The sequence below is a fragment of the Corythoichthys intestinalis genome, chromosome 6, assembly GCF_030265065.1.
Source record: "Corythoichthys intestinalis isolate RoL2023-P3 chromosome 6, ASM3026506v1, whole genome shotgun sequence".
NCBI lineage: Eukaryota > Metazoa > Chordata > Actinopteri > Syngnathiformes > Syngnathidae > Corythoichthys > Corythoichthys intestinalis.
Window position 1 is genome coordinate 18,440,908 of NC_080400.1, and position 27,352 is coordinate 18,468,259.

General features: G+C 41.4%; 1 protein-coding gene across 4 annotated transcripts in view; it reads right to left on the reverse strand.

Moving 5' to 3' along the window:
- The window catches only part of slc8a2b (solute carrier family 8 member 2b), a 166,147-nt gene that overhangs the window by 30,381 nt on the left and 108,414 nt on the right, over nucleotides 1-27,352 (reverse strand). For all 4 annotated transcript variants that reach the window (XM_057838246.1, XM_057838250.1, XM_057838247.1 and 1 more), the window contains 8 exons: nucleotides 15,426-15,833; nucleotides 12,287-12,424; nucleotides 8,354-8,581; nucleotides 5,738-6,118; nucleotides 4,957-5,082; nucleotides 2,410-2,605; nucleotides 664-794; nucleotides 178-551 (listed from right to left, as the gene is read on the reverse strand). In XM_057838246.1, the coding sequence (XP_057694229.1) occupies nucleotides 178-551; nucleotides 664-794; nucleotides 2,410-2,605; nucleotides 4,957-5,082; nucleotides 5,738-6,118; nucleotides 8,354-8,581; nucleotides 12,287-12,424; nucleotides 15,426-15,779 (1,928 nt within the window). In that variant the 5' untranslated portion in view covers nucleotides 15,780-15,833. The remainder of the gene's footprint in view (nucleotides 1-177; nucleotides 552-663; nucleotides 795-2,409; nucleotides 2,606-4,956; nucleotides 5,083-5,737; nucleotides 6,119-8,353; nucleotides 8,582-12,286; nucleotides 12,425-15,425; nucleotides 15,834-27,352) is intronic.

Below are 27,352 nucleotides of genomic sequence, written 5' to 3' on the forward strand. Positions count from 1 at the left end.
ATGAACGGGTCATTCCGTGCATGCGTTAATTGCGTCAAATATTTTCACGTGATTAATAAAAAAATTAATTACCGCCTGTTAACGTGATAAATCTGACAGCACTAGAAAAAATACTAAAAAAATGAAAGTTGCTGAAAATTTGTTGAGTCTAATTTGTCATCAATGAAAGGAACTCACGTTGTCTGGTCGTTGGTGAACTCCAGCTCTCCCTGAGCATTCTCGTAGTCGTCCCCTGCCTTAGCCGTGCCCGACTCGGTGTGGTAAGGTAGGATGACGGTGCCCCGAGCGCCTGAGTTTCGTACTACCGTCACCTCCATGGTGCCCACGCTCTCGCTGACACGCACCATGCGCTCGCCAAAGGTAAATATACCAGCGTGGTCGTCGTCCAGAATGGTCACCGTGGCCACCAGCGGCTCCACAAGCCGGCCCTTGGGCGCGGCGCCCACTTCGTCACTTTCAAACATGCCCTCGGCGTCTCCAACCCGCAGGTTGAGCAGTCGCACGAAGAAGTGCTCATCCTCCTCAAAAATGTCGTCATCGATAATGCCAACCTGGAAAATGGAAGACATCATTGCAGCTGGCTAGTCCAATTTTTCTTTTACAAAATGAACTCAACACAACTAGCAGCTGGCTATGTAGAAAGCAATGTTTGTCTTTTCCTACCTTAATCTCCTTGCGGGTTTCTCCGGGTTTGAACACCAGAGTTCCTTCGCTGTACTCATAATCTGAGCCGGCGTTGGCCGAGCCGTCCTCGGTTCTGTAGTCAATGTAGAAAGTGTTCTCTCCCAATCCCCCTGAAAATGTTGGATTGAAATTTCATTACATCAGTATCATGAAATTTACATTCACGTGGAAATAAGTTGCAGTTATGACTAAATGAAACCCAAATCATTCGCTGCCATTGAAAATGGTGGAGATCAAATCCATTTGAACTAGGCTGGTTGGAATGAAATGATCATGTTTCAGCTAATGAGTAAATTTATTAAACATTTAAGTAGTCACAATAGTAGGAGGGTTGTTGATCTGTTTACTTAGTTTTGGTGTTCTAATTGTTAATAGGCCAAAGTAGTCATGGTGAGATGAAGCTTCAATGAGGCATTGAACCACTTGAGCCAATTGGTTCGAGAAAGGGTTGATTTCTTGAAGCGTCATTTGTACACAGTACCACCTGCTGGCTACGTGTATAATTACATTTTCGGGGTTGCATCACTAGGCCAAAATTAATGTGTGGTCAATGTATAAATTATTCATTTGTAGAGCTTAGCTTCATCAATGAGTTAACCCTTTCATGCACAAATTATGACTTTTTTTTTTTTACCCTTCCAGCGCAGTCATCAAACTCATTGCCTTCCAATGACGGCGCTAGTCACTCCTTCCTAGTCAAAATGAATTGGATGTCTAGAAATGTCAAAGGTGCTGAAATATGAACATTCACAGCCATTCTCCCAGTTTAAATGAATTGGACATCTGTCGCTGTTAATGGCATGCAAGGAGTATGAAAATCTACCCGAGAGTATTACTTGGGGCCATTACCACAATGTATTTTATTTTTATTATTTTTAATTTCATTAATTTAGCTTTTATTAACATATTAAAAAATTTACTAATATTAAACAATACAAAAATACAAGAAAGATTAATACAGTAATTAAAAAAAAACCAAAAACAATTGCTTATTTATAATTTTTTTTGTGTTTTTTTAATGCCCTGTCAAAGGTTAAGAGTCTTAAGTGTAAAAAAAAAAAAAAAAAAAAAAAAAAAAAAAAAAAAAAAAGTAAAATAAAAAATAAATAAAATTTTAAAAATTACCAAAAATAATCACTTGCCCCATGATAGGTTAAAGATTACATTTTGAACAGCTGTCCTCTGTAGTGACCCTGACAGGGTTGAATATGTTTTTAAAGTGTACCATTCGCGACTCTCTCAGTGGGAACGGTATATTGATTCTCTACAGTACAGGACAAAAGTTTTGACACATCTCAATCAATGCAGCACAAATGAAGGTCCCAACTCCATTGATAAAGCAAGAAATTTCACTAATTAACCCTGAAAAAGCATACCAGTGAAGTATTAACACATTTTCGGTGACTCCCTCTTGAAGCTCATCAAGAGAATGGCAAAAAAAGTAATCAGAGCAAAGGGTGGCTACTTTGAAGATACTAGAATATTATACATGCTTTTAGTTATTTCACCTTTTTTGCTTAGTACATCATTCCACACGTGTTAATTCATAGTTTTATTACCTTCAGTGAGAATTTATAATGTACCGTAAATAGTCATGAAAATAAAGAAAATGCACAAATGAGATGGTGTGTCCAAACTTTTGGCTTGTACTGTACTGTATATGTAAAATGTATAGCCAAATTCTATGACAAAAATGCAATGAATCCTGAGTATTCTCTTTCCTACCTCGGCATACGACAGCCAGTGTGAGTATACCGCAGTTCTCCATGCACTGGCTGTGAGCGCTTTCAAAGGAGATGTGGCTGCACTCGGCAAGGTCGTCCTCTTCCGGCGCCTCCTCGTCGGAGACCAGGGCACGGCGGGCGTGGTCGGCGGCGTGCTTCTTTAGGACGTTACCAGCTCCGATCATCATGCGAGTGGCCTTGGATAGAATTGAGATATGCACCATATATCAACACTGCAATTCATGTACGTATATGTGACTAATATGCTTTATTTTTGTACTAGAGCAGGGGTTGGCAGGAGGAGTGTTGACACTCAAAGAGCCATTATGACCCAGTTTCCACAGAAAAAGACAATACTGGGAACCACACACAATTTTTGACACATGAAATGACTTGCATCAGTACAAATGTGTATATACAGTACGTATATATACATATTAGAGGGCTGTAATTGTCAACATGGTTAAACGTCAACCATGAGAGACAGAATGTGGAAAAAAAAAACAGAAAATCACATTGTTTGATTTTTAAAGAATTTATTTGCAAATCATGGTGGAAAATATGTATTTGGTCAATACCAGAAGTTCATCTCAATACTTTGTTATGTACCCTTTGTTGGCAATAACGGAGGCCAAACGTTTTCTGTAACTCTTCACAAGCTTTTCACACACTGTTGCTGGTATTTTGGCCCATTCCTCCATGCAGATCTCCTCTAGAGCAGTGATGTTTTGGGGCTGTCGTTGGGCAACGCAAACTTTCAACTCCCTCCACAGATTTTCTATGGGGTTGAGATCTGGAGACTGGCTAGGCCACTCCAGGACCTTGAAATGCTTCCTACGAAGCCACTCCTTTGTTGCCCTGGCTGTGTGTTTGGGATCATTGTCATGCTGAAAGACCCAGCCACGTCTCATCTTCAATGCCCTTGCTGATGGAAGGAGATTTTTACTCAAAATCTCTCGATACATGGCCCCATTCTTTCTTTCCTTTACACAGATCAATCGTCCTGGTCCCTTTGCAGAAAAACAGCCCCAAAGCATGATGTTTCCACCCCCATGCTTCACAGAGGATATGGTGTTCTTCGGATGCAATTCAGTATTCTTTCTCCTCCAAACACGAGAACCTGTGTTTCTACCAAAAAGTTCTATTTTGGTTTCATCTGACCATAACACATTCTCCCAGTCCTCTTCTGAATCATCCAGATGCTCTCTAGCGAACCGCAGACGGGCCTGGACGTGTACTGGCTTTAGCAGGGGGACACGTCTGGCAGAGCAGGATTTGAGTCCCTGGTGGCGCATTGTGTTACTGATAGTAGCCTTTGTTACTGTGGTCCCAGCTCTCTGTAGGTCATTCACTTGGTCCCCCCGTGTGTTTCTGGGATTTTTGCTCACCATTCTTGTTATCATTTTGACCCCACGGGGTAAGATCTTGCGTGGAGCCCCAGATCGAGGGAGATTATCACTGGTCCTGTATGTCTTCCATTTTCTAATAATTGCTCCCACAGTTGATTTCTTTACACCCAGCGTTTTACCTATTGCAGATTCAGTCTTCCCAGCCTGGTGCAGGTCTACAATTTTGTCTCTGGTGTCCTTCGACAGCTCTTTGGTCTTTGCCATGGTGGAGTTTGGAGTGTGACTGACTGAGGTTGTGAACAAGGTATCTTTTATATGAGTTAAAACAGGTGCCATTAATACAGGAAACGAGTGGAGCCTCGTTAGAAGAAGTTAGACCTCTTTGACAGCCAGAAATCTTGCTTGTTTGTAGGTGACCAAATACTTATTTTCCACTGTAATTTGGAAATAAATTCTTAAAAAAACAATGTGATTTTCTGTTTTTTTTCGCACATTCTGTCTCTCATGGTTGAGGTTTACCCATGTTGACAAATTACAAGCCTCTGTAATCTTAGTAGCAGAACTTGCACAATTGGTGGTTGACTAAATACTTATTTGCCCCACTGTACATATATATATATATATATATATATATATATATATATATATATATATATACACACACACACACTGTATAAGTACACATTATGCATTTGACTTAAAAGAGTTAAGCAAGCAGAATAAGTGCTTATATTTTACACATCATCGTCATGACATCACGTCATATGCACATCACACCCATGCAAATCATGAATTCACAAACGATGTAAGATTGTTTGTGTAGCCCTTCTGGGTGACAACCATGACGTTGCATGGTTGGTGAATTCATGATGTACATGAGTGAATTACTTAAAGTCACGGTTGTTACTCAGAAGGTGTCCCTACATGTCTTTGCAACATTCACAGACGCAAATACTTTTGGGTACAGCTTCCGAGAGGCAACTGTGACTTTACATAGTTGGTGAGTTCATGACCCGTGTGGGTGTTCTATTAACAGATGTATTTATTATAAACTGAGTTGCATCAGAGAGCTCAAAGAGCCGCACGTGGCTCCAAACTCGCAGTTTGTCGAACCCTGTACCAAAGGGAGAATTACATAATGTAATACACGTAAAGACCATTGGTTCACAGACATTATTGACAAGTTACTTGAGTGTCACCTGTATGCGGTAGAAGGCTCGGCTCTTCTGCTGGTGCAACAGGGCGTAGTAGTTGGCCAGCTCCATTAGTTGGTCCAACTCTTTATCTGGATACTTCTGCTTTAACTCCTTCAGGATGCGAATGACCTTAATAGGAAGCCCACAACATAGATATTAAGAATTTAGGCAATTAAATGAAGCAGAAATTTGTTTTCCGTTTCACTTTTGACTTGGCAAATTCAAGACTGACATTTCAAACGTAGACCAGGAAACCTTATGGCTGAAGGAAATCTTAAAATGATAAACATGGTACTGTTTGATTTTTATATGAATCTGCACTCAATAGATTAAATATAGAAGAGCAGTGAATGGATCATGGATCATGTGATCGGAAATCAGGCCCGATCATCGAAAAAAAGATTGTTTATGTAATTTGTTTTGTACAACGCAACATTAAAACATGCACGGAGAAAGCGGAATAATCGCTGGGAGGAAAATGTTGCACTAGCTGTCACTGGAAGTGAATGTTAGCATCATGCGAGAGTGATAATGTCTGAATGTCATTATGTCTTTTTTTTCCTCTTTCATAAAATGATGACTTATATAATTGGTACTTGATATCTGGATATCCTTAAAAATTCTCGGAACTCTGGTGCAAAATATGTGATTGGGACAACCGTATTATTCCCCTCCACTTGACATGTGTAGATTCACTCACATTTTAAAAACAGGTGTTCAGTTAAGCTGTTGAATCAGTTTGTGTTGAAGCCTCTTCAAAAATTATGGAATATCGGTATCCTACCTCCTTGCGGCTCTCATCAAGTTCCCGACTGGTCTCAAAGTTGACCATAGCACTATTGGAGTTGGGCAGGTTCCCCAGAGCACCCGTGGAAGTGGACCGAACTGTCACAGCACCCACATTATTGACCGCCGCGCCATCTCCGCTGCAGTTCTCGGCTGGGACTACCACGCCCCCTCGTGGCGGGAGTTTGCCATCTGCAATCATCTCCATACCGCCCTTGTTGGGCGTCAGGTCTCCTTCCATCTCCACGACAATACCGTGGCGTTTGTCGGCACGGTAGCGTTTGCCCATGTACTTGTAGAATAGGAGGCGGCGGTCGGCGATCCATGCAAGGAGGACGCAGACTGGGAAGTAGAGAAGGGTCACCAAGGCCTCCCAGACCTGAGATAGTAGTGGAAAATAAATTGTTAGCAATAATGAAATTAATTGGACTGTTGTAAATTAATCTGACAAAAGTCTATTAAATAATTTGATAATACATTTTCTATTCCAAGCACCTTTCAAAACACTCAAGGACACGGTATAAGAGACAGGTTAAAATTAACAAACATAGATTATAGCAGGATAAAAGTAACAGAAAATTAAGAAGTGAAGGCAAAATAGCTGAGGATCAAAGTGAGTAGGAAAGATTGAACAGATGTGTTTTGAGTCTGGATTTGAAAAGAGGGAGATCAGTTATATTGTGAAGGTCAGGGTGTAGGTAGGGAGTTCCAGAGCCAGGGGGCAGAGTGACTAAACGCTCTGGAACCGAAGGTGGTGAGACGGGCACGAGGGACAGGAAGCTGGATGGTAGAAGAAGAGCGAAGTGGACGGGGGAAAGTGTTAATACAGAGGCAGTTACATATATAGAATAGGGCCAGGCTGTGAAGTGCTTTGAAAGTAATGAGGGAGAACGTGTTATGAATTCTTTGTTTTACTGGAAGCCAGGATAGGGGTGATTGGTGTGTGGTAGAGGTTCGCGTGATGATGTGTGCTGCTGAGTTTTGGAGGAGCTGCAGTTTCTGCAAGGGATTTATTTGGGAGACTGAAGAAGTGAAATACAATAGTCAATCCGGGAAGTGACTAGACTGCAAATAAGAATAGCAGCAGAGTGTTGGGTGAGAGAAGGGCAGAGATGAGAAATATTACAAAAGTGGAAGTGGTATGATCTGGTGATGTCAATATGGGAGCAGAAGTAGAGCGTGCTGTCGAGGAAGACTCCTTACCTGAGTAGAAGGAGAGATGGGTACGTTGTTGATGGTAATAGAGAAGTTATTGTCATTAGTGAACATGGTGGGTGTACCTACAAGAATGACTTCTGATTTTGAGGAGTAGGAAGTTTGAATAAAGCCATGAGTTAATGTCTTGTAAGCAGAGGGTGAGATAAGAGAGTCGAAGGGAGGAGGTTGATTTTGAGGAAATGTAGAGATGGTTGTCATCGGCGCAGCAGTGCAAGACTATGTCGTATTTACAGAAGATCGAACCGAGAGGGAGAATGCAGATGATGAAGAGGAACGGCCCCAGGACAGAGCCTCGGAGCATGTTAGCGGAGACAGGCAGTGATTTGGAGTGTTGGGATCGAATTAAACAAATTGTATGTGGTCAGACAGGTAGGAGGTAAATCAAGTTAGGGTTGTGTGAGTGATACCAATGGAGGAAAGTCGGTTGAGAAGGATAGTGTGAGAAATGGTGTCAAAGGCAGCTGTAAAGTCAAGGAGAACACGGCTTGAGAGTACTATTTTAAGTACTCTTATACTGTATGTTCTGCATTAAACAGCAGTGCATAATTTTACATACATCATTGGAAAAACGTTACCACCACCACAGTCTGTCAGGGATCTGGCGAGAAACAAGGTATGGATGGATCCAAATTCGAGGAAACAGGGAGGCAAGTGGTACTTTAAGAAAAGGTTAAAAAACAAATTACAAACAAAAGCTTAGGAGGCAAACAAAAGTTGTGGTAATCAAAATCAACTCAGTAAGAAACAGGAACTTTGCTAGGATGAAGCACAGGAACACGAGTCTGACATAGACAATGACGCAACAAGGATTGATTGAACATAGGGATCTTATGCCGTGTTCAGACTGGCAACCAAAATCTGATTTTTAGCCCATCCGGATTTAAACTGGAAGGCTCTTTTGTAGTCTGAACAGTCCCATAGCACATAAATCAGATTTTTCAGAGACAGATTAAAACCACATACAGAACGTAATTTAATCTCAGATATGGACAAGAGTCCGGACAGCTCAGATGGGATTTGAGTGTCCGTGATGTCACTCTATGCTGGAGGACGCCTTTGTTGCCACAATAACCTGTCAGGCATGTCAATAAAATGGCCCAGTCGGATCTGATTTGGACACTTGTCAATTTAAAAATAGTGTGAACACTCAGCCCTAAAAATCAGATTTGAGGAGGAATCCGATTGGAATCAGATATTCCTGAAGTCTGAATGCAGCCTAATTTAGACAATGACGACTAGTAAAGTGATACAATAGGCAGCAGATTGGCTGACACACAAGGAGCACAAACCAAAACTCTTAACACTGTCATTTTATCCGTGTGCTGCATTGTTTTACAGGTACAGATTGTACCATAGTACATGGATATTGAATCAAGGGCCCCCGAGCCCAACTAACCTCCACCTCGCCGGGTGACATGACCGAGAGGATGAGGTAGAGCCAGATGTAAGCGAAGATGCTCCAGAAGGCGGTGATGAAGAAGACCCGCAGGTGTTTGATTTTGCGCACCTGGCCTTGGGGGATAACCCACACGCAGATGCCAATGATGACAAACATGTTAAAGGCGGCGCTGCCCACGATGGTTCCTGGTCCCAACTCGCCCGCATTGAATTCATGACCGCATACCTGCAGAAACAGCCACATAAATGGACGATTATGGCAATTGAGCAAAGCTAGTGAGAGTACTCAGGCTCAGTAGTAAAGTAGACGTAGAAACAAAACAAAACAAAAAAACATTTCGAGCTGTCCATTCAACTCCTGACATTAGAGAAGAATTATGAGTAAAAAATAATAGACTGAAATGTAATCAATTCATTGGCTGCCATTGACGATGATAATCCATTTAAACAGGGAGGTGATGGGAGCAAATAATGATTATATAAATAAATATCTATTGACATCGATGACAGTGATTGAATTAAATAAAACAGATTAAAAAACAACAACTATCAATTACATTCAATAATCATTTTTATCATATGGCAAAATGAAACAAAAAAAAGCTTTGCACTAAGAGTTTTCCCTGTTTGAATTTGCATAGAATACATGTATGCGTGTGTAGGGTGCGTGTGTGTGTGTGAGAGCAAAAGACTGTGTTTGTCACAAGCCATTATTTTGATGGTCGACTAATCACAGATTACTTGGTGATCAGTCGACTAGTTTGCTCAAATATATAACTACCATAACAACCGAAACAAACAGACCCTAACCCTAAACCCAAAACCTGTCCCCATACTCAACTCAAGTTTTCACTGAAACGTCACTGTCATTGCACTGCTAATGCCACAACATTGTCACATGCATTCCACTAAAGTAATATGTTCTCAGACATCTGTCTCAATCTGAGTACTCTATATGCAATATTTGCACAGTTACATTTTTGCACTGTTACATCAATATATACAGTGGGGCAAATAAGTATTTAGTCAACCACTAACTGTGCAAGTTCTCCCACTTGAAAATATTAGCGAGGCCTGTAATTGTCAACATGGATGAACCTCAACCATGAGAGACAGAATGTGGAAAAAAAACCAGAAAATCACATTGTTTGATTTGTAAAGAATTTATTTGCAAATCATGGTGGAAAATAAGTATTTGGTCAATACCAAAAGTTCATCTCAATACTTTGTTTTAACGGAGGCCAAACGTTTTCTGTAACACTTCACAAGCTTTTCACACACTGTTGCTGGTATTTTGGCCCAATCTTCCATGCAGACCTCCTCTAGAGCAGTGATGTTTTGGGGCTGTCGTTGGGCAACACGGACTTTCAACTCCCTCCACAGATTTCCTATGGGGTTGAGATCTGGAGACTGGCTAGGCCACTCCAGGACCTTGAAATGCTCCTTACGAAGCCACTCCTCTGTTGCCCTGGCTGTGTGTTTGGGATCATTGTCATGCTGAAAGACCCAGCCACGTCTCATCTTCAGTGCCCTTGCTGATGGAAGGAGCTTTTCACTCAAAATCTCTTGATACATGGCCCCATTCATTCTTTCCTTTACACAGATCAGTAGTCCTGGTCCCTGTTTCCACCCCCATGCTTCACAGTGGGTATGGTGTTCTTCGGATGCAATTCAGTATTCTTTCTCCTCCAAACACGAGAACCTGTGTTTCTACCAAAAAGTTCTATTTTGGTTTCATCTGACCATAACACATTCTCCCAGTCCTCTTCTGGATCATCCAAATGCTCTCTAGCGAACCGCAGACGGGCCTGGACGTGTACTGGCTTCAGCAGGGGGACACATCTGGCAGAGCAGGATTTGAGTCCCTGGCGGCGCATTGTGTTACTGATAGTAGCCTTTGTTACTGTGGTCCCAGCTCTCTGTAGGTCATTCACTTGGTCCCCCCCGTGTGGTTCTGGGATTTTTGCTCACCGTTCTTGTTATCATTTTGACCCCACGGGGTGAGATCTTGCGTGGAGCCCCAGATCATGGGAGATTATCAGTGGTCTTGTATGTCTTCCGTTTTCTAATAATTGCTCCCACAGTTGATTTCTTTACACCCAGCGTTTTACCTATTGCAGATTCAGTCTTCCCAGCCTGGTGCAGGTCTACCATTTTGTCTCTGGTGTCCTTCGACAGCTCTTTGGTCTTGGCCATAGTGGAGTTTGGAGTGTGACTGACTGAGGTTGTGGACAGGTGTCTTTTATACCGATAATGAGTTAAAACAGGTGCCATTAATACAGGTAACGAGTGGAGCCTCGTTAGACATCGTTAGGAAAAGTTAGACCTCTTTGACAGCCAGAAATCTTGCTTGTTTGTAGGTAACCAAATACTTATTTTCCACTCTAATTTGGAAATAAATTATTTAAAAATCAAACAATGTGATTTTTTTCCCCCCACATTCTGTCTCTCATGGTTGAGGTTTACCCATGTTGACAATTACAGGCCTCTCTAATATTTTCAAGTAGGAGAACTTGCACAATTGGTGGTTGACTAAATACTTATTTGCCCCACTGTACGTACAAACTGTCATTTACACTATCATATCAAGCCGGCCATCTCCTCCTAGTCTGAGGACTGTAAATTGTCGTTTGCGTACTTGTATGTTAGCAGTACATCACCACTTGCTGCTAGTCACTTATTCACTTTATTCCAGACCTGTGTACACCTTAACCCGTGTTGTCTTATATTAACTTTCTTAATTAGCTAAATATTAAATATTATATTAGCTTTCTATTCTATTCTATTCTATTCTATTCTATTCTATTCTATTCTATTCTATTCTATTCTATTCTATTCTATTCTATTCTATTCTATTAACAGTGATCCCTTGTTTTTCGCGGTTAATGGGGACCAGAGCCCGCCATGATAAGTGAAAAACCACGAAGTTGGGTCACGAAGTCGGGCCCCTCCCCCATTTTTTAAAAATTGTGTGTTCAATGTATTTATTCAGATTTAGCATTGGAAATGTATATATATATATATATATATATATATATATATATGTAAAAGATGTTTTTTCACTTTTCTTTCCCCAAAGTATAATAAAAAAAACTTTTATGTATATATATATATATATTATATATATATATATATTTTTTTTAATAAATATTTTTTAAGCACTGCAAATATAATAAACATGATAAGTTTTAAACATGTTACTGTCCCACCGAATTATTTTTAAATAAGAATAAAGCAGAAAAATGCTTGGCTTTATTAAATGCTTCATTGAGTGAGTCCGCTCAAATCCGCTCAAGCTGTACATTTACACACATTGAGTTGCCACAGCAAATGTTCAACAAGTTAAATGATGATTGACGCATGCGGCGCTTTGAAGTTTGCTTCAATGGCAAGATCAAACATTAAACATGTCAATTATCGTTAACTTTAAAAATCAACTCCAGTGCACTCACTGCCTGACCATCAAAGAACAGGGAGAGGGAAGGAGGGAAAGTGCGACTACGCGATTGGCTCGGGACAGCTCATCTGTATATATACTTTTTTTTTTTTTTTTTTTTTAATTGGAAAAAAAAAAAAACAGCGATGCACTGAGGGCGCGAAGTTTGAAGCGCGGAGTAGCTAGGGATCACTGTAAATCAGGTTATCTTCTGTTATTACATTTTAGCTGTAAGTGTGGATTGGAAGCAAAAATTATTTATGCGGAATTAGGACTATGAATACTATGTGTGTAGTTGTTTTCCAAAGCAAAAACAAAAGTTTGTAAATGCTTAATTTTTGAATAATCACAAAGATAATAAATCTGCTTGAAATATTTACTGCTAAGAGTTTCAGAGATTTGAGTTAAACAAATTCTTTTAATGATTAATCAATTATCAAAATTTAATATCTGATCGGCTGATTAATCGTGGTGGTCCTATTTCTGTGACTGTACCTCTATGACCGACAGCAGTATCTCCGGGGCGCTGGAACCAAGAGCCATGAGCGTCAGATTAGACACTGTTTCATTCCAGATTCGAACCGTCGCGACTGATGTTTCTCCATTTGGCATGGTGATGGTCACTTCCTTCTCCTATTGGCCAAACACATGTACATGCACACATAAGGTGTGGCATTGAACAGGATCATGTAAGTGAAAACCACAATTACTGAAGGAGAAAATAAAGATTGAATCTACATGTGTACATTAGTGCAATAGAATTGCGGCATGTATGTCAAGTACTCTGCCCGCATTTATTGTATACCTTAAAATAAACATGTCCAATTAATCTAATAGGTTTCTGTTTGGTCCCTCATTTTACCGTAGTCCTTCTGCCCGGACTAAAAAGGCTCCACTCTAATTAATAATGAATTATGTTTGCAAACCATCACCACCGGCAACTTAAGTAGGTGTTCATAATGAATCCCAGAAGTATGTGGCTCATCTCCCAAGGTTATTTTTTAAGGTGCTGTTACTATGAATCGCACACAATTGTATGTTTGTGGTCACAAATGTACAGTATTGATTTTCGTTGTATCGCCATATTGCGAGATCATCATTATCGTGAGCTTTGTATCGTGTATCGACCTTCTCTGTCCCCACACCCCCTCCCGTCACCTCCGCTCATCTAATGGAAACATTCTCGCACTGCCCCCACAAATAACACACCGTACTTGGGGGGACAGAGCCTTCTCCATTGCTGCCCCCTCACTTTGGAACGCACTCCCTAAAACCATCCGCACCTGTTCTGATCTTCCCACATTCAAAAAATTGTTAAAAACTCACCTTTTTAAACTAGCTTTTAATGTGTAATTCTTTCCTCTATTGGTCTGTACTGCTCACGTTGTGTGAGCTTTATTTATTTTTTCCCCTCAACTGTAAAGCGCCTTTGAGCACCGGTAAAAGCGCTCTATAAATAAAATGTATTATTATATTATTATTATTATCATATCGTGAGCTACCGAGAGGTTCCCACCATAGGTGGAGTATGACCTCTGGGGCAAAGGGGGGCAAAACAAGTTGATGACCCTGAAATGCAGTGTCAGCAAATATCCATCTAAATATCCATCTTGCCTCCTCAGGTGTAGTTTTTGCAAAGCAAAGGACTGTCCGTAAGGTGCGAGTCACATAACCTGTTCGAAAAAATAATTTTGAGTTTTTGACCCATTATGAAATAATTTGTAGGATTGGTATGCTAAGCATGCACTACTCACTCATGCTAGCTTAGCCCTGAAACTAACAAACTGCAAGGAATTTGATGAAATCAACTTCACTGACTAATTAAATCCCCGCATACTTGAAGATTAAGCCTTATGTCAAAAATTCTAAAAGTCAATGACATGCAATGACATTTTTCGGCCACTGGGGGACTGCCCCCTAGCCCCCCTCAATCTCCGCCCCCTAGTTCCCACCCCTACTATGCATATCTAGTGCATATAACGCGGTGCATTTTTTGGAAACATGATGCTTATCGCGTCGTTTCGTTTCACGGTATATTGTCAAACAATATTTTGTCCCAAATCTAGTCGTAATCATAGTCATGTGAATAAAGGACACCCTATGAAATCCTTTGTTTTATCTAACATATTTGGTCATATGGATCTTTAATATCAATTTTAACAATCTTGAGAGATTCAAATAGTAGAACTAAACAAAAACTGAAAAAAAAAGATTTTTAAAAAAATAACTTTTTGTTTTATATAATTTTAAATAAATGCTATTTCTGTTGAGGAATAAATTAGGACACCCCCGCAATCAATCCCACTTAAAATGTCTAAAATCACACACGGGTATCACATCAGGTGCACATGATTAGAACATCATTACCCAGTGTTTTGAACCTCACATTTAGTTTTGTGTGCCCTGACTGTTGAAGTGAGAGAAAACACCATGGTGAGATCAAAGGAGCTGTCTGAGGCCTTCAGAAAGAAGATTGGAGATGCTTATGAGTCTGGTAAGTGTTTTCAAAAGATCTCAAGAGAATATAAAATCAGCCATTCCATTGTCAAGAAAATAGTCTACAAGTGGAGGACATTCAAAACAACTGCCAACATGCTCAGATCTGGCTGTTCAAGCAAGTTCACCCCGAGAGCAGGCTGCAAAGACCCTAAAATGTCATCACAGGACCTACAGCAGGCTCTTGCTACTGTTGATGTGAAAGCGCATGCCTCTACAATCAAGAGAGACTTCACAAGGTTAACCTTCATGGGAGGTGTGCAAGAAAGAAACCTTTGCTCTATAAGAAGAACATGAAGGCCAGACTGAAGTTTGCCAGAGTGAATGTAGCCAAAGACCAGGACTTTTGGAATAATGTTCTTTGGACAGATGAATCTAAAATGTAATTATTTGGACACCAGAACAGAGGACATGTTTGGCGTAAACCTAATACAGCATTCCAAGAAAAGAACCCCATACCAACTGTGAAGCATGGAGATGGAAGTGTCATGGTTTGGGGATGCTTTGCTGCAGCAGGACTGGCCAGCTCACCATCATAGAATCCAACATGAATTCTATCGTTTATCAGACAGTACTTGAGGAACATGTGAGATCATCTGTGTAAAAATTAAAGCTGAAGCGACACTGGACCCTGCAACATGACAATGACCCATAACATACCAGTAAATCCACCAAGGACTGGCTGAAAGAAGAAATTGAGAGTCCTGGAGAGTATTTTGCGTTGAGGAGTGGGGCAAATTTTCCTCAGACTGATGTCAAAGACTGGTAGATGGCTACAAAAAGCGTCTCACTGAAGCTATTTCAGCCAAAGGGGATAACACTAGCTATTAGGTGGTAGGGTGTCCTAACTTTTTCCTCAGTTAGAATATGCATTTTTTTCGATATATTTAGTTTAATGAGTAAAACAATGTTCATTTTTGTTGTTTACCTGCAATTTAAATCACTTTCTTTTCCAGAGATAAAAAAAAAAAAAAAAACAAGATCGGACATTGATATGTGAACATTTCTTAATAAAGAACTGAAAATTTAATGGGGTGTCCTAATTTTTTTTACATAACTGTATGTCATCAAACTTTGCTGCCATTCCATGCCAACACACAATCAGTTTTAAAAATTGATCAAATTAAATTGATCTCACCTGTGACGTAATAACTTCAATGGATGCCATGAAACGGTCGGCGATGATGGACACGCCCAGGAACATGTACATGAGTGACACAAAGTAGACCAGCGCTCGGGAGATCTGTTCCCCGATGCCAGGCCGGTTGGGCTCCCAGACGGGCAACAGGATGCCTGGTTTGCAAACCGTAACAGCGTCGCAGTTGCCGTTGGGCGGCACTGTGTTGTTTCCATACGATCTGGCGGAAGGCAGGGAGGATGGCAGCACGGAGGACGAGACCACCCCGTCGCGATCAGACTCCGATTGACAGGGTGGCGCCCAGGACAGGAGAACAAGGAAGAGGAGGGAGGCTGGTGAGGCAAGGCGAGACATGGCAGTGCAACCTGAAGGGCACACGAGGGATGGTTGCGGGAAAAGACGCTTCACCTTTGAGACAGAAACAAAAACAAGGAAGCTGTCAATAAGAAATAAATGAATAATCCTAATTGGATGTCTATAATAAAATCTGTCATGGTGTCATCACATTACGTTAGTATAACAGAATGCTGACTTGAAGTCTTTTCACCGTGTTTGGGTAAATTAATAACAGTGGGAGTGCAAAAAAAAACAAAACAAAACAAAAAACCCAATAATGAATAAAATGAGTTTTCGTGAAAGCTGCTTTTAAATCATGAAGAGTTTATTGTCAACCATTAAGTGGGCTAAGCATGCGAGTTTCATTCATCATTTTAATGAATAGCAAAATAATTTAAAGAAGCAACTCCTGTATTTGTTCCAATAAAAGAGACTCATTACTCATAAGCAGCAAGCGCAGAGAGGATTATACTGAACTGAGAGTGGGAACCTCTGGGTAGCTCACCATACGATTTGTCATACAGGGCTCACGATAACGATTATCTCACGATATGGCGATACAACAATTATCGATTCATGGGTCAGGAAATCATTTTACAATATACAGTACCGTATATTGATTTTTGGCCACTTCTTGTTGATTTTGGAGCATTTCAAGGTAATTTCCTGTTGATTTTGGAGCATTTATGGATCACTTCCTGTTGATTTTGTGTTACTGAACAGGAAATGACCTGGAAATGTCCCCAAACAAATAGGAAGTAACCCAAAATCCACATGAAGTGACCTGTAAATTCCCTAAATTGAACAGGAAGTGACCTGTAAATGACCACAAAAGACTGAATGCTCTAGCACCGTCAATGGATGCCAATGAGCTAACCCAGACACTATTCTTGTTGTAGAGTTTGGAAGTTTAGTTCCCGTTGGTTCATTTTTCCCCCAATCAGTGACACCTTTTAAAAACGATACATCGATTCTTAGCAGGAGCATACTAATTACCTTTTGGGATACAAAATCATCACCATTTCGATATACAGTGGTGCAAATAAGTATTTAGTCAACCACTAATTGTGTAATATCTCCCACTTGAAAATATTAGAGAGGCCTGTAATTGTCAACATGGGTAAACCTCAACCATGAGAGACCAAATGTGGGAAAAAAAAAAAACAGAAAATCACATTGTTTGATATTAAAAGAATTTATTTTCAAATCATGGTGGAAAATACGTATTTGGTCAATACCAAAAGTTCATCTCAATACTTTGTTATGTACCCTTTGTTGGCAATAACGGAGGCAAAACGTTTTCTGTATCTCTTCATAAACTTTTCACACACTGTTGCTGGTATTTTGGCCCATTCCTCCATGTAGATCTCCTCTAGAGCAGTGATATTTTGGGACTGTCGTTGGGCAACACGGACTTTCAACTCCCGCCACAGATTTTCTATGGGGTCTTCGGATGCAATTCAGTATTCTTTCTCCTCCAAACACGAGAACCTGTGTCTCTAACAAAAAGTTTTATTTTGGTTTCATCTGACCATAACACATTCTCTCAGTCCTCTTCTGGATCATCCAAATGCTCTCTAGCGAACCGCAGACGGGCCTGTACGTGTACTTTCTTCAGCAGGGGAACACGTCTGGCAGTGCAGGATTTGAGTCCCTGGCGGCGCATTGTGTTACTGATAGTATAGCCTTTGTTACTGTGGTCCCAGCTCTCTGTAGGTCATTCACTTGGTCCCCCCGTGTAGTTCTGGGATTTTTGCTTACCGTTCTTGTTATCATTTTGACGTCACGGGGGGAGATCTTGCATGGAGCCCCAGATCGAGGGAGATTATCAGTGGTCTTGTATGTCTTCCATTTTCTAATAATTGCTCTCACAGTTGATTTCTGTTCACCACACCAAGTGTTTTACCTATTGCAGGTTCAGTCTTCTCAGCCTGGTACAGGTCTACAATTTTGTCTCTGGTGTCCTTCGACAACTCTTTGGTCTTGGCCATAGTGGAGTTTGGATTGTGACTGACTGAGTTAGTGGACAGATGTCTTTTATACCGATAATGAGTTAAAACAGGTGCCATTAATACAGGTAACGAGTGGAGCCTCGTTAGACCTTGTTAGAAGTAGTTAGACCGCTTTGACAGCCAGAAATCTTGCTTGTTTGTAGGTGACCAAATACTTATTTTCCACTCTAATTTGGAAATACTTTCTTTAAAAATCAAACAATGTGATTTTCTGTTTTTTTCCCCACATTCTGTCTCTAATGGTTGAAGTTTACCCATGTTGAGAATTACAGGCCTCTCTAATCTTTTCAAGTAGGAAAACTTGCACAATTGGTGGTTGACTAAATACTTATTTGTCCCACTTTATATACATGGTGAATTTCATGACGAAAAAAGTGAAACTGACTTTAGAAGCGGACTTTTCAAAAACAACAACAAAAAAATCATTAGCTAGTTTCTTGTTTATAGCAGGTCATTGTTGAACGTGTCAGCCAAGTTACACCCACAGAAATGAGCAGAATGCTATTTACGTGCTGTCTGTCCTATGAATTAGTTTATGCTTGGCAGGAACGCCATAAATTGTTACTACAATGCAAAAATGGCTGTTTCAGACCAAAATTTGTTGACTTCTTGTGTTTTTTTAGGGGTGATTGAGACTTTCTTCCAATTTGTACTCACTACATTTTTACAATTCAATTCAACAACCCCTCCCCCCTTTTTTTTAATCAAATGTCATCCAATGCTAGCACTGCATTTGCAATCCACAATAGGAAAAGTACTTTTTGACTGTCAAAATCAAACCTTGTCCAATAAATATGCATCACAAATCAAGTAACCAGGAGCAGAACATCAAACTCCACCTCAGCACAGGAAAAAAAGACTCACCATTAAGCTAAAAGAAAAGGACAAACAAAGAAAGAAAGCATCTAAGCCTGATTTGAATGATAAAACTATGAAGGTGGTGAAAGAGTACAGGCCTAGTCTGTTGCCATGCCGACAGGGGCAGAGTTCTTCAGGGGCAATCGATCCATGGTGAGAGATTGTTGTTTTCGAGAATTCGTTAAGAAAGCAAACCTCCATTCATCAACCACAGGAGACAGAGCTGAGGGCCCAACTCCTTTAATATACACACACCTACACACGCATCCATAAACACACACTAGGTCTTTAAAATGCAATAACATAAATGACAGTATGGACAGTAAATGTGTTGTGAGTAGATGACTAAATCAGAATGTTGATGCAGACCGAGGACGATCAATTCTAATTTGGATCATAAACACATAGTTAATTCATTCATAGATTAATGTGTATTTTTACTCAGGAATACAGGAAAATAGAACAAGATTTTCGTATCCTGCAACATTAACAGTACAAATGTGTTGTATATTTTGCATGTCTGACATTTTCATCACCTCTCGCAATCCGAATCGATCTGAAATTAAACAGTAACGGCTTCTTCCTTTGTGTTCTGTAAAGTTTTATTTGTCAAGTTAATCTTTTAATAGGGTGCTATTTGTCTCCCACTATAAAGGAAGCTGGATTTTCACTAAAGTTGGACAAATACTCATTATTATGTCAACTTATTTTCTTGTGTATTATCAATTGCTGTTTATTGTAAATTCAAGGGTATAGGCTCCTAAATTCTATTTTTAAATTTACTTTATGTCCTCAATGTGTGGGAAATGAACTAGATGTCTGGCGCCGTCAATGGCAGCCGGTGAGCTAACGTAGACACTCTTCTTTTAAAAAAAAAAATTTTTTTTTTAAAGCAAACAGGAAGGGGTTATGGGGGAACAGCAGGAAAGAAACAAAACAGAAGAAAGAAAAAAAACACAAACAACAACAAGAAATACAGTGGTACCTCGACATACGATCGCTTCGACACACGATCTTTTCGACATCCGACGTAAAATTTGACTCACCATTTGTAACCGATTCGTTACATTATTTATAGGAATAATTATTCATTATTATCATTAATAATATATTATTCCGATTTTTATTTAAAAGTTATTTGTTTTGCTATGTTTAATTGCCAGTTGTAATAGTACCAGCAGTATTTATTAAAGATTTAGTGTAGATTTGTGGGCTGTGGAACGAATTAATGGAATTATAATGTATTCTTATGGGAAAATCCTGCTCGACATACGACCGTTTTGACTTACAAACAAGGGCTTGGAGCGAATTAACTTCGTATGTAGAGGTACCACTGTACATTGAACGTCTCCACTAACTACTAACATGTTGGTGCTATCGTCAGCTAGATGTATTTCCGGTTGACACCATGTGGGGGGCCTGTTTACCAGGGAAAGAGGGGGACCGGGGTGGGGGAGTCTATAAGCTAAGTGATTGAAAGGGGTATAGTGTACACAAATCATCTGTGATCTAGAACCTAGTAATCGTGTGAATCCCTTGTGAGTGTAAGCCCGTTGGCGACCGACCCTACGCCGCCCCATCGCCAATCCCGACACCGGGACCCCCACCCGACCGCGCCCTATTCTAATGTAAAGATTTTTTTTTTTTTTAAACAGTGACACCTTTTTAAAATGATATATCGATTTTTGGTGGGAGCATATCGATAATTTTTTTGGGCTACAAAGTATCGCAATATATCACCTTTTCGATATATTGTCACATTTTTACTAAGTGCGTCCTATAGTTTGCTGGGTTTCATGTATATTGTGGCCCCCAAAGAGGAAATGTATTCATCAAAATAACAATAACAGTAATTCCAAGAGGACATTCGCAGCTCCATCTCATGCCTTAATGATTCTCACAAGTCTGTTCCATAGCGCCTTTACAATCACAAGCTCGGTGGCCCGCAGGCCACCTGTGTCACTGGCACTCTGTCGCCCTGACAGATTGTCCACATACTTCTACAACAGGACCTTCACTCCCACATCCATATGTTCCTATACATAATTCATGCAGTCGACTGGCTACTACAATATGGGCTCGCTATCCTTTAACAATCGTATATATATCACTTTTCTGCATTTTTAATATTAGGCGCATGAAAAATCTCAACGGTTTTAATAACCCACTGTAAATGGACAGGTTTTGCATTGTAAATGTGCTGTCACCACTGTCCACATTTGGGGACAGGACACAAAAGAAGTTGGGTCGTGTTGTGACCTTGTAAATTGAGTTATGAGACATTCAGGTTTTATGTCGAGGCATTAAACTTTGCTGCCATGTTACTGCTAGTGGTAAAAAAATATAATCTTCAATTAAACAATGTTGAGTCACCATTCTGTTTTGTATACATGTTTCAAATGTTGTTGCAATTGGACACAATCTTAAGGAAAATTAAGTCTTTAAAGCACAGGTGTCAAACATACGGCCTGAGGCCTAAAGCGGCCCACTAGGTGGTCCGATCCAGCCTCTTGAGTTGTTTCACCTGATTTAGCATATGCAGTACTCAGATTATGCAGTACCCAGATCGAGACCGTTGTTTGAGAACATATTACTAAAGCCTGAGTTATACTCCCGCGTTGCGGTGACGGCGTAGCGACTACGGCGTCATTCGACATTCGATAGTTCTGCGGTGAGGGAACGCGTTGCTCTGTAATTCACCGCCAAGCCACTAGAGGGATGTGGCGTTATGTTTGTACGGTTTTGGGGCATGCTCGTTTACTTCCGCTAGTCGGAGAAAAAATAAACAATGCAAGATGGAACTCTTGAAAGTAAATATTCTGCTCATCAACACTGAATAAATATTGAACATACAAATGTTGACGGGCAGGCGACGCAGAAGACGGTTTCGAGGCGGTCTGGCCGACTTTTGATGCCGCACAGAGACTCGGGTGGAGAGAGCTAGCTGTGGCGGCTAGCTTCAAACTGGCGTCGAGCACTGCGTTCAAGGTCTGCAAAGCCCTCCAGCCTGATTTGTTTGCCGTGTCCTACAACCAGCCAGTGGGAAGCCATAGCAGATTTCTGGCGTCTAGGGAACTTCCCAAACTGCGTTGGGAGGCTTGATTTTAAGGTTATCATAAAAAGCACCGAGGCACTCTCAATCAGTGATGATGTATTGTGTGTGTGAACTGTCTGTTATTGAAAATTAAAGATCAAAACAACTCTTTTGACACCAAATCTGTGCTTTATTCTTCATATACTTGAAACATATGTACACAGTAAATGATGAAGTGCACCAACCAAAAATACGACATAAAGTGATAAAAAGTTGGCAGTTTTTGGCCGACTGGGTCACCGCTTCGTGTGGCCACTCGATTCCGACCACCCACGTCTCGGTGGTTCTTCCATTTATTTATTTTTTCGATCGCCGACCTTGCCTATTTGGCAGTCACAGTAATAATTTCTTGACGAGACTTGCTCTTCGATGATACTCCCGTCGGCTTGGTGCATTTTTGCGTGTAGAAAATAATGTTTGATTCTATTCTACAATGGCGGTGTTTTCGCCCGGAAACAACAGTCTGAGCGGACCAATCACAGTCCGTTTTCGCTACGTCTACGCGTCTATGCGACGCGAAGGTTAGAAAAATCGAGAGGTGCGCGTCAGGCTACGGCGTAGGGTCGTAACTCGATTCTTCCTTGATGGCGTAGGTCTGACGCGGAAGTATAACTCGGCCTTAAGTGAGATCCATGTGACAATGTTGTGGCATTAGCAGTGCAACGACAGTGACATTTGACGATATATAAAGTCTGCCACGATTCAATTTGGATTCAATTAAAGAGCCTCAGATCTATTTAATATGAAAGTATAAACACATTAGAAACAATAAATTAAATTTCACCGAAAGCAATTTAAAAAACTGGGACAATTATGATTTTTTTAAGTTTTCATCAATGAAAGACGATCAAAATTTGAAATGACTAAAATATGACTAATGAGTATTTTCATCCAAAAAATTATGATGAATATTAAAAGGGCTGCGAAGAACAACACTGTTTACAATTTAGCTTTATCCACCTGATTAATATTCATGGTTCGAATTCAGAAGCTGTCAGATAAAATCAGTCTTCGGAAATTGTGAAAATTACCCTAAAACGTGAGTCTTGCTACCCGTTTTCAAGCATGACTCGTTGAGTCTATTTTGTGGGTCAAATTGGCTTTGGAGTCAATTAAAACGAATTTTAATAGAGTTGTCTGATAATATTGGCTGACAAAAGCATTAAATAAGCACTGATACCAGTTTACCGCCGGCGCATAATCTGGGTTGTAAATTAATGTATAAGCCTGCAACCTTTTTACATGGGCTGGTCAGAGATTAGCACAGCAGTTGTGCTTAGATTGACCTTTAGATATCGCCAAACTCAGATGCTTGGGATTTGTTAACTGAGGGAAGGACACTAATCACTTGAGGTGCACAAAGAAAATGAACAATAAATGAAAAATACTGAAATATAAACGCAATACATTTAACCACTGCATAACCAGAAAGAAATAGTCACTAAGAAAAATAAAAAAACACATCATTATCATTAAAAATGTGTGCAAAAGCCCTGCAAAGTGCATGTCATCTCATTGGCATATCCTATGATTGTCTGTCTGTATTAGTAATGCTTTGGTCGCCCCCTAGTGGCTGTTTGGGGTAACTAATGTAAATATGAATTAATTGTGAATTATTCCTTAATATTTAATTACGGACATTGTGGCTAATTTCAATTTATTTATATGGGATATTGAAAGCAATTGAAGTCTTATTTTTCACAGAATTTTTATTTAAAAATTTTATTTTTTATTTTTTAGAAAACCTTGAAGTTGTTACTTTTATCATAATTAAAGCATCCTGTGTGGTATCACAATTTTTGGGTTGGACAACATTGGTTACTGCTTAAAGATTAATTATCGGAAAACTCTCAATGTTAAAGTGATTATAATTGACGCAACCAAAAAGCGATATAGGTAATATGACAGTTATATTTTTATCGTTTTAATCTGCAGCCACTGTGCTCGACATTAACATTTGATTGGTGCATTGATACAGAAAGGTGTTTCTGACATTCCAACTACTGATTTAGTTGTCGTTCATTTATTGCACTTTGTGAGTTTGCGTATTTGTAGTCACAGCACGACACCCTTGAGGGAGACTAAAGTTGTGAAATCCTCTTCCTCTTAAAAGCTAAGAGTTGTGAGAACATTCATCTCAACAAGCCAGTGAAGAGAGGCACCGCCGTGCACTTTGAGTCTCTCTGCTCTTCCTACCCCCACCCCTTCAAAGCTGAACACAAACACACCGACGTGTGTGAAATTGTCCTTTAGCTGGCAGAAAGCGCCAATGTTTTTGAGAGGACTTCAATTACATGTATCCGCAAGGAAGATTGTCTTAAAATGGGCTAATACCTAATGAAACCCTCTGATGGACTCTCAAAACAACCTGAAGGACAAATTCTTCACACTCACTGCATCCTAACTGTTACATTTGACAAATGTTGAATACTACAGTACATCACAAAAGTGAGTACACCCCTCGCAATTCTGCAGATATTTAAGTATATATTTTCATGGGACAACACTGACACAATGAAAAGTAGTCTGTGTGCAGCTTGATTTATTTTCTCCTCAAAATAACTCAAAATATAGCCAGTGTAACTCTATTATATACTGTAAGCTGCACACAGACTACTTTTCATTGTGTCAAAGTGTCATTCTGTCAGTGTTGTCCCATGAAAAGATATACTTAAATATCAGCAGAAATGCGAGGGGTGTACTCACTTTTGTGACACACTGTATATGTATGTGTCATGAAGCATAAAGCTGTGCTTCAGTTTGTATAAAGCAGGGGTCCCCAAACTACGGCCCGCCTCCACATTTGGTCCGGCCCCCTGAACAATACCAGAGAGCATTTTGATTTTTTTTTTCTCAATAGTGTTATTTATTTCCTTACAGACCTTCTTCATCTAAGTCATTTAAGTGAATTTATCTTTATTCGGTTCCATTGGTTTAAACGCTGTTGAGACTCCTGCAGACACATTCAAACCATAGATTTTCCTGACTCGGTAGATGCTGCGTGTTAAAGTAGGTGGGGCCATTAGAGGGTTATGCTATGCTCTGATTTGTTGACAATATCGTGGCGGAACTGGACTCCCAGGTCCCGGAACCTGGCTCCTTCAACCCATGTCTATAAAGCATAAGTGTTGATGTCAAAGCTCTAAATCAGCCACTACAACTTTTCAGCTAATCAATTCATTGAAATCCCTGTCACAGTTTGCCGATTCCATTCCTTCATTTATGATGGTATCTCTTGGCGACCAATCCTCCTAAGTGCACGTGATAATTACCCCGTAATTAGCGCGTGATTCCCGAATGGTTTAAAAAGCAGAAACGTGTTGATTAAATATCAAAGAGATACATCAGAGAGATGGAAAATACTACAGCAGATGGTATCTCACACACACACAAATAAATGTGCTCTCAGAGTTGTTGTTTTCATTTTCTCTTCTGGGTTGCTGCACGTGGGTCAGACCTGAACATGCTCACAGCTGAGCTTCATCTCTTCTGTCCTCTCTGGGGAAAAAGGCTTGTTTTTATATCTGCAGCCTAGAGCCGGTGTAACCACTTGAGGTCTCAAAATGGAAACATGAACTTCATTTCCCCCTCCGTTAGTCATCACCTAATCGTGGTGGAGGGGTTTGCGTTTCCCAATGATCCTAGGAGCTATGTTGTCTGGGGCTTTATGCTCCTGGTAGGGTCACCCATGGCAAACAGGTCCTACATGAGGGACAAGACAGCATGACTCCAAAGACCCCTTATGATGATAAACACAAATGGAGTCAGTTTTCCCTTGCCCGGACGCGGGTTACCGGGGCACCCCTCTGGAGCCAGACCTGGAGGTGGGGCTCGAAGGCAAGCGTCTGGTGGCCAGGCCTGTTCCCATGGGGCTCGGCCGGGCACAGCCTGAAAAGGAAACGTGGTTCCCCCTTCCCATGGGCTCACCAACTGTGGAGGGGCCAAAGGGGGTCGGGTGTGTAGGGAGTTGGGTAGCAGCCAAAGGCGGGGGCCTTGGTGGTCAGAAGCAATACCCTTGGGACGTAGAATGTCATCTCTCTGGCAGGGAAGGAGCCCGAGCTGGTGTGTGAGGCAGAGAAGTTTCGACTAGATATAGTCGGACTCTCCTCAACACACAGTTTGGGTTCTGGTACCAATCCTCTCGAGAGGGGTTGGACCCTCTTCCACTCTGGAGTTGCCCATGGTGAGAGACGCCGAGTAGCTGTGGGCATACTCATTGCCCCCCGGCTTGGTGCCTGTACATTGGGGTTTACCCCAGTAGACGAGAGGGTAGCCTCACTCCGCCTTCAGGTGGGGAGGACGGGTCCTGACTGTTGTTTGTGCTTATGCACCTAACAGCAGCTCAGAGTACCCACCCTTTTTGAAGTCCATGGAGGGTGTGCTGGAGAGCGCCCCCTCTGGGGACTCCCTCGTTCTCCTGGGGGACTTCAACGCTCACGTGGGCATTGACAGTGAGACCTGGAGGGGCGTGATTGGGAGGAACGCCCCCCCCCCCCGATCAGAACCCAAGTGGTGTTCTGTTATTGGACTTCTGTGCTCGTCATGGTTTGTCCATAACGAACACAATTTTCAAACATAGGGGTGTCCACATGTGCACTTGGCACCAGGACACCCTACTTGTGTCATCGGACTTGTGGCCACATGTTTTGGACACTAGGGTGAAGAGAGGGGCGGAGCTGTCAACTTATCACCACTTGTTGGTGTGTTGTCTCCGATGGCGTGGGAGGATGCTGGCCAGACCTGGCAGGCCCAAACGTATTGTGAGGGTCTGCAGGGAACGTCTGGCAGAATCCCCTGTCAGAAAGAGCTTCAACACCCACCTCCGGCAGAACTTCTCCCTTGTCCTGGGGAAAGTGGGGGGCATTATGTCCGAGTAGGCCATGTTCCGCACCTCCATTGTTGAGGCGGCCGATCGGAGCTGTGGCCGTAAGGTGGTTGGTACCTGTTGTGGCGGCAATCCCCGAACCTGCTGGTGGACACCAGCGGTAAGGGACCCTGTCAAGCTGAAGAATGAGGCCTACTGGGCCTTTTTGGCCTGTGAGACTCCGGAGGCAGTTGACAGGTACCGGCTGGCAAAGCGGACTGCAGCTTCGGCGGTCACCAAGGCAAAAACTCGGACATGGGAAGAGTTTGGCGAGGCCATGGAAAACGACTTCCGAACAGCTTCGAGGAAATTTTGGTCCACCATCCGGCATCTGAGGAGAGGAAAGCAGTGCACCATTAAAACTGTGTATAGTGAAGATGGGGTACTGCTGACCTCGACTCGGGACGTCGTGATTCGGTGGGGAGAATACTTCGAAGACCTCTTCAATTCCACCGACACGCCTTCCATTGAGGAATCAGAGTCTGGGGACTCCGAGGTGGGCTCTCCAATCTCTGGGGTTGAAGTCACTGAGGTGGTTGGAAAGCTCCTCGGTGGCAAGGCCCCGGGGGTCAATGAGATCTGCCCGGAGTTCCTAAAGGCTCTGGATGTTGTTGGGCTTTCGTGGCTGACAAGCCTCTATAACATCGCGTGGACATCGGGGACAGTGCCTCTGGATTGGCAGACAGGGGTTGTAGTCCCCCTTTTTAAGAAGGGGGACCGGAGGGTGTGTTCCAATTATAGAGGGATCACACTCCTCAGCCTC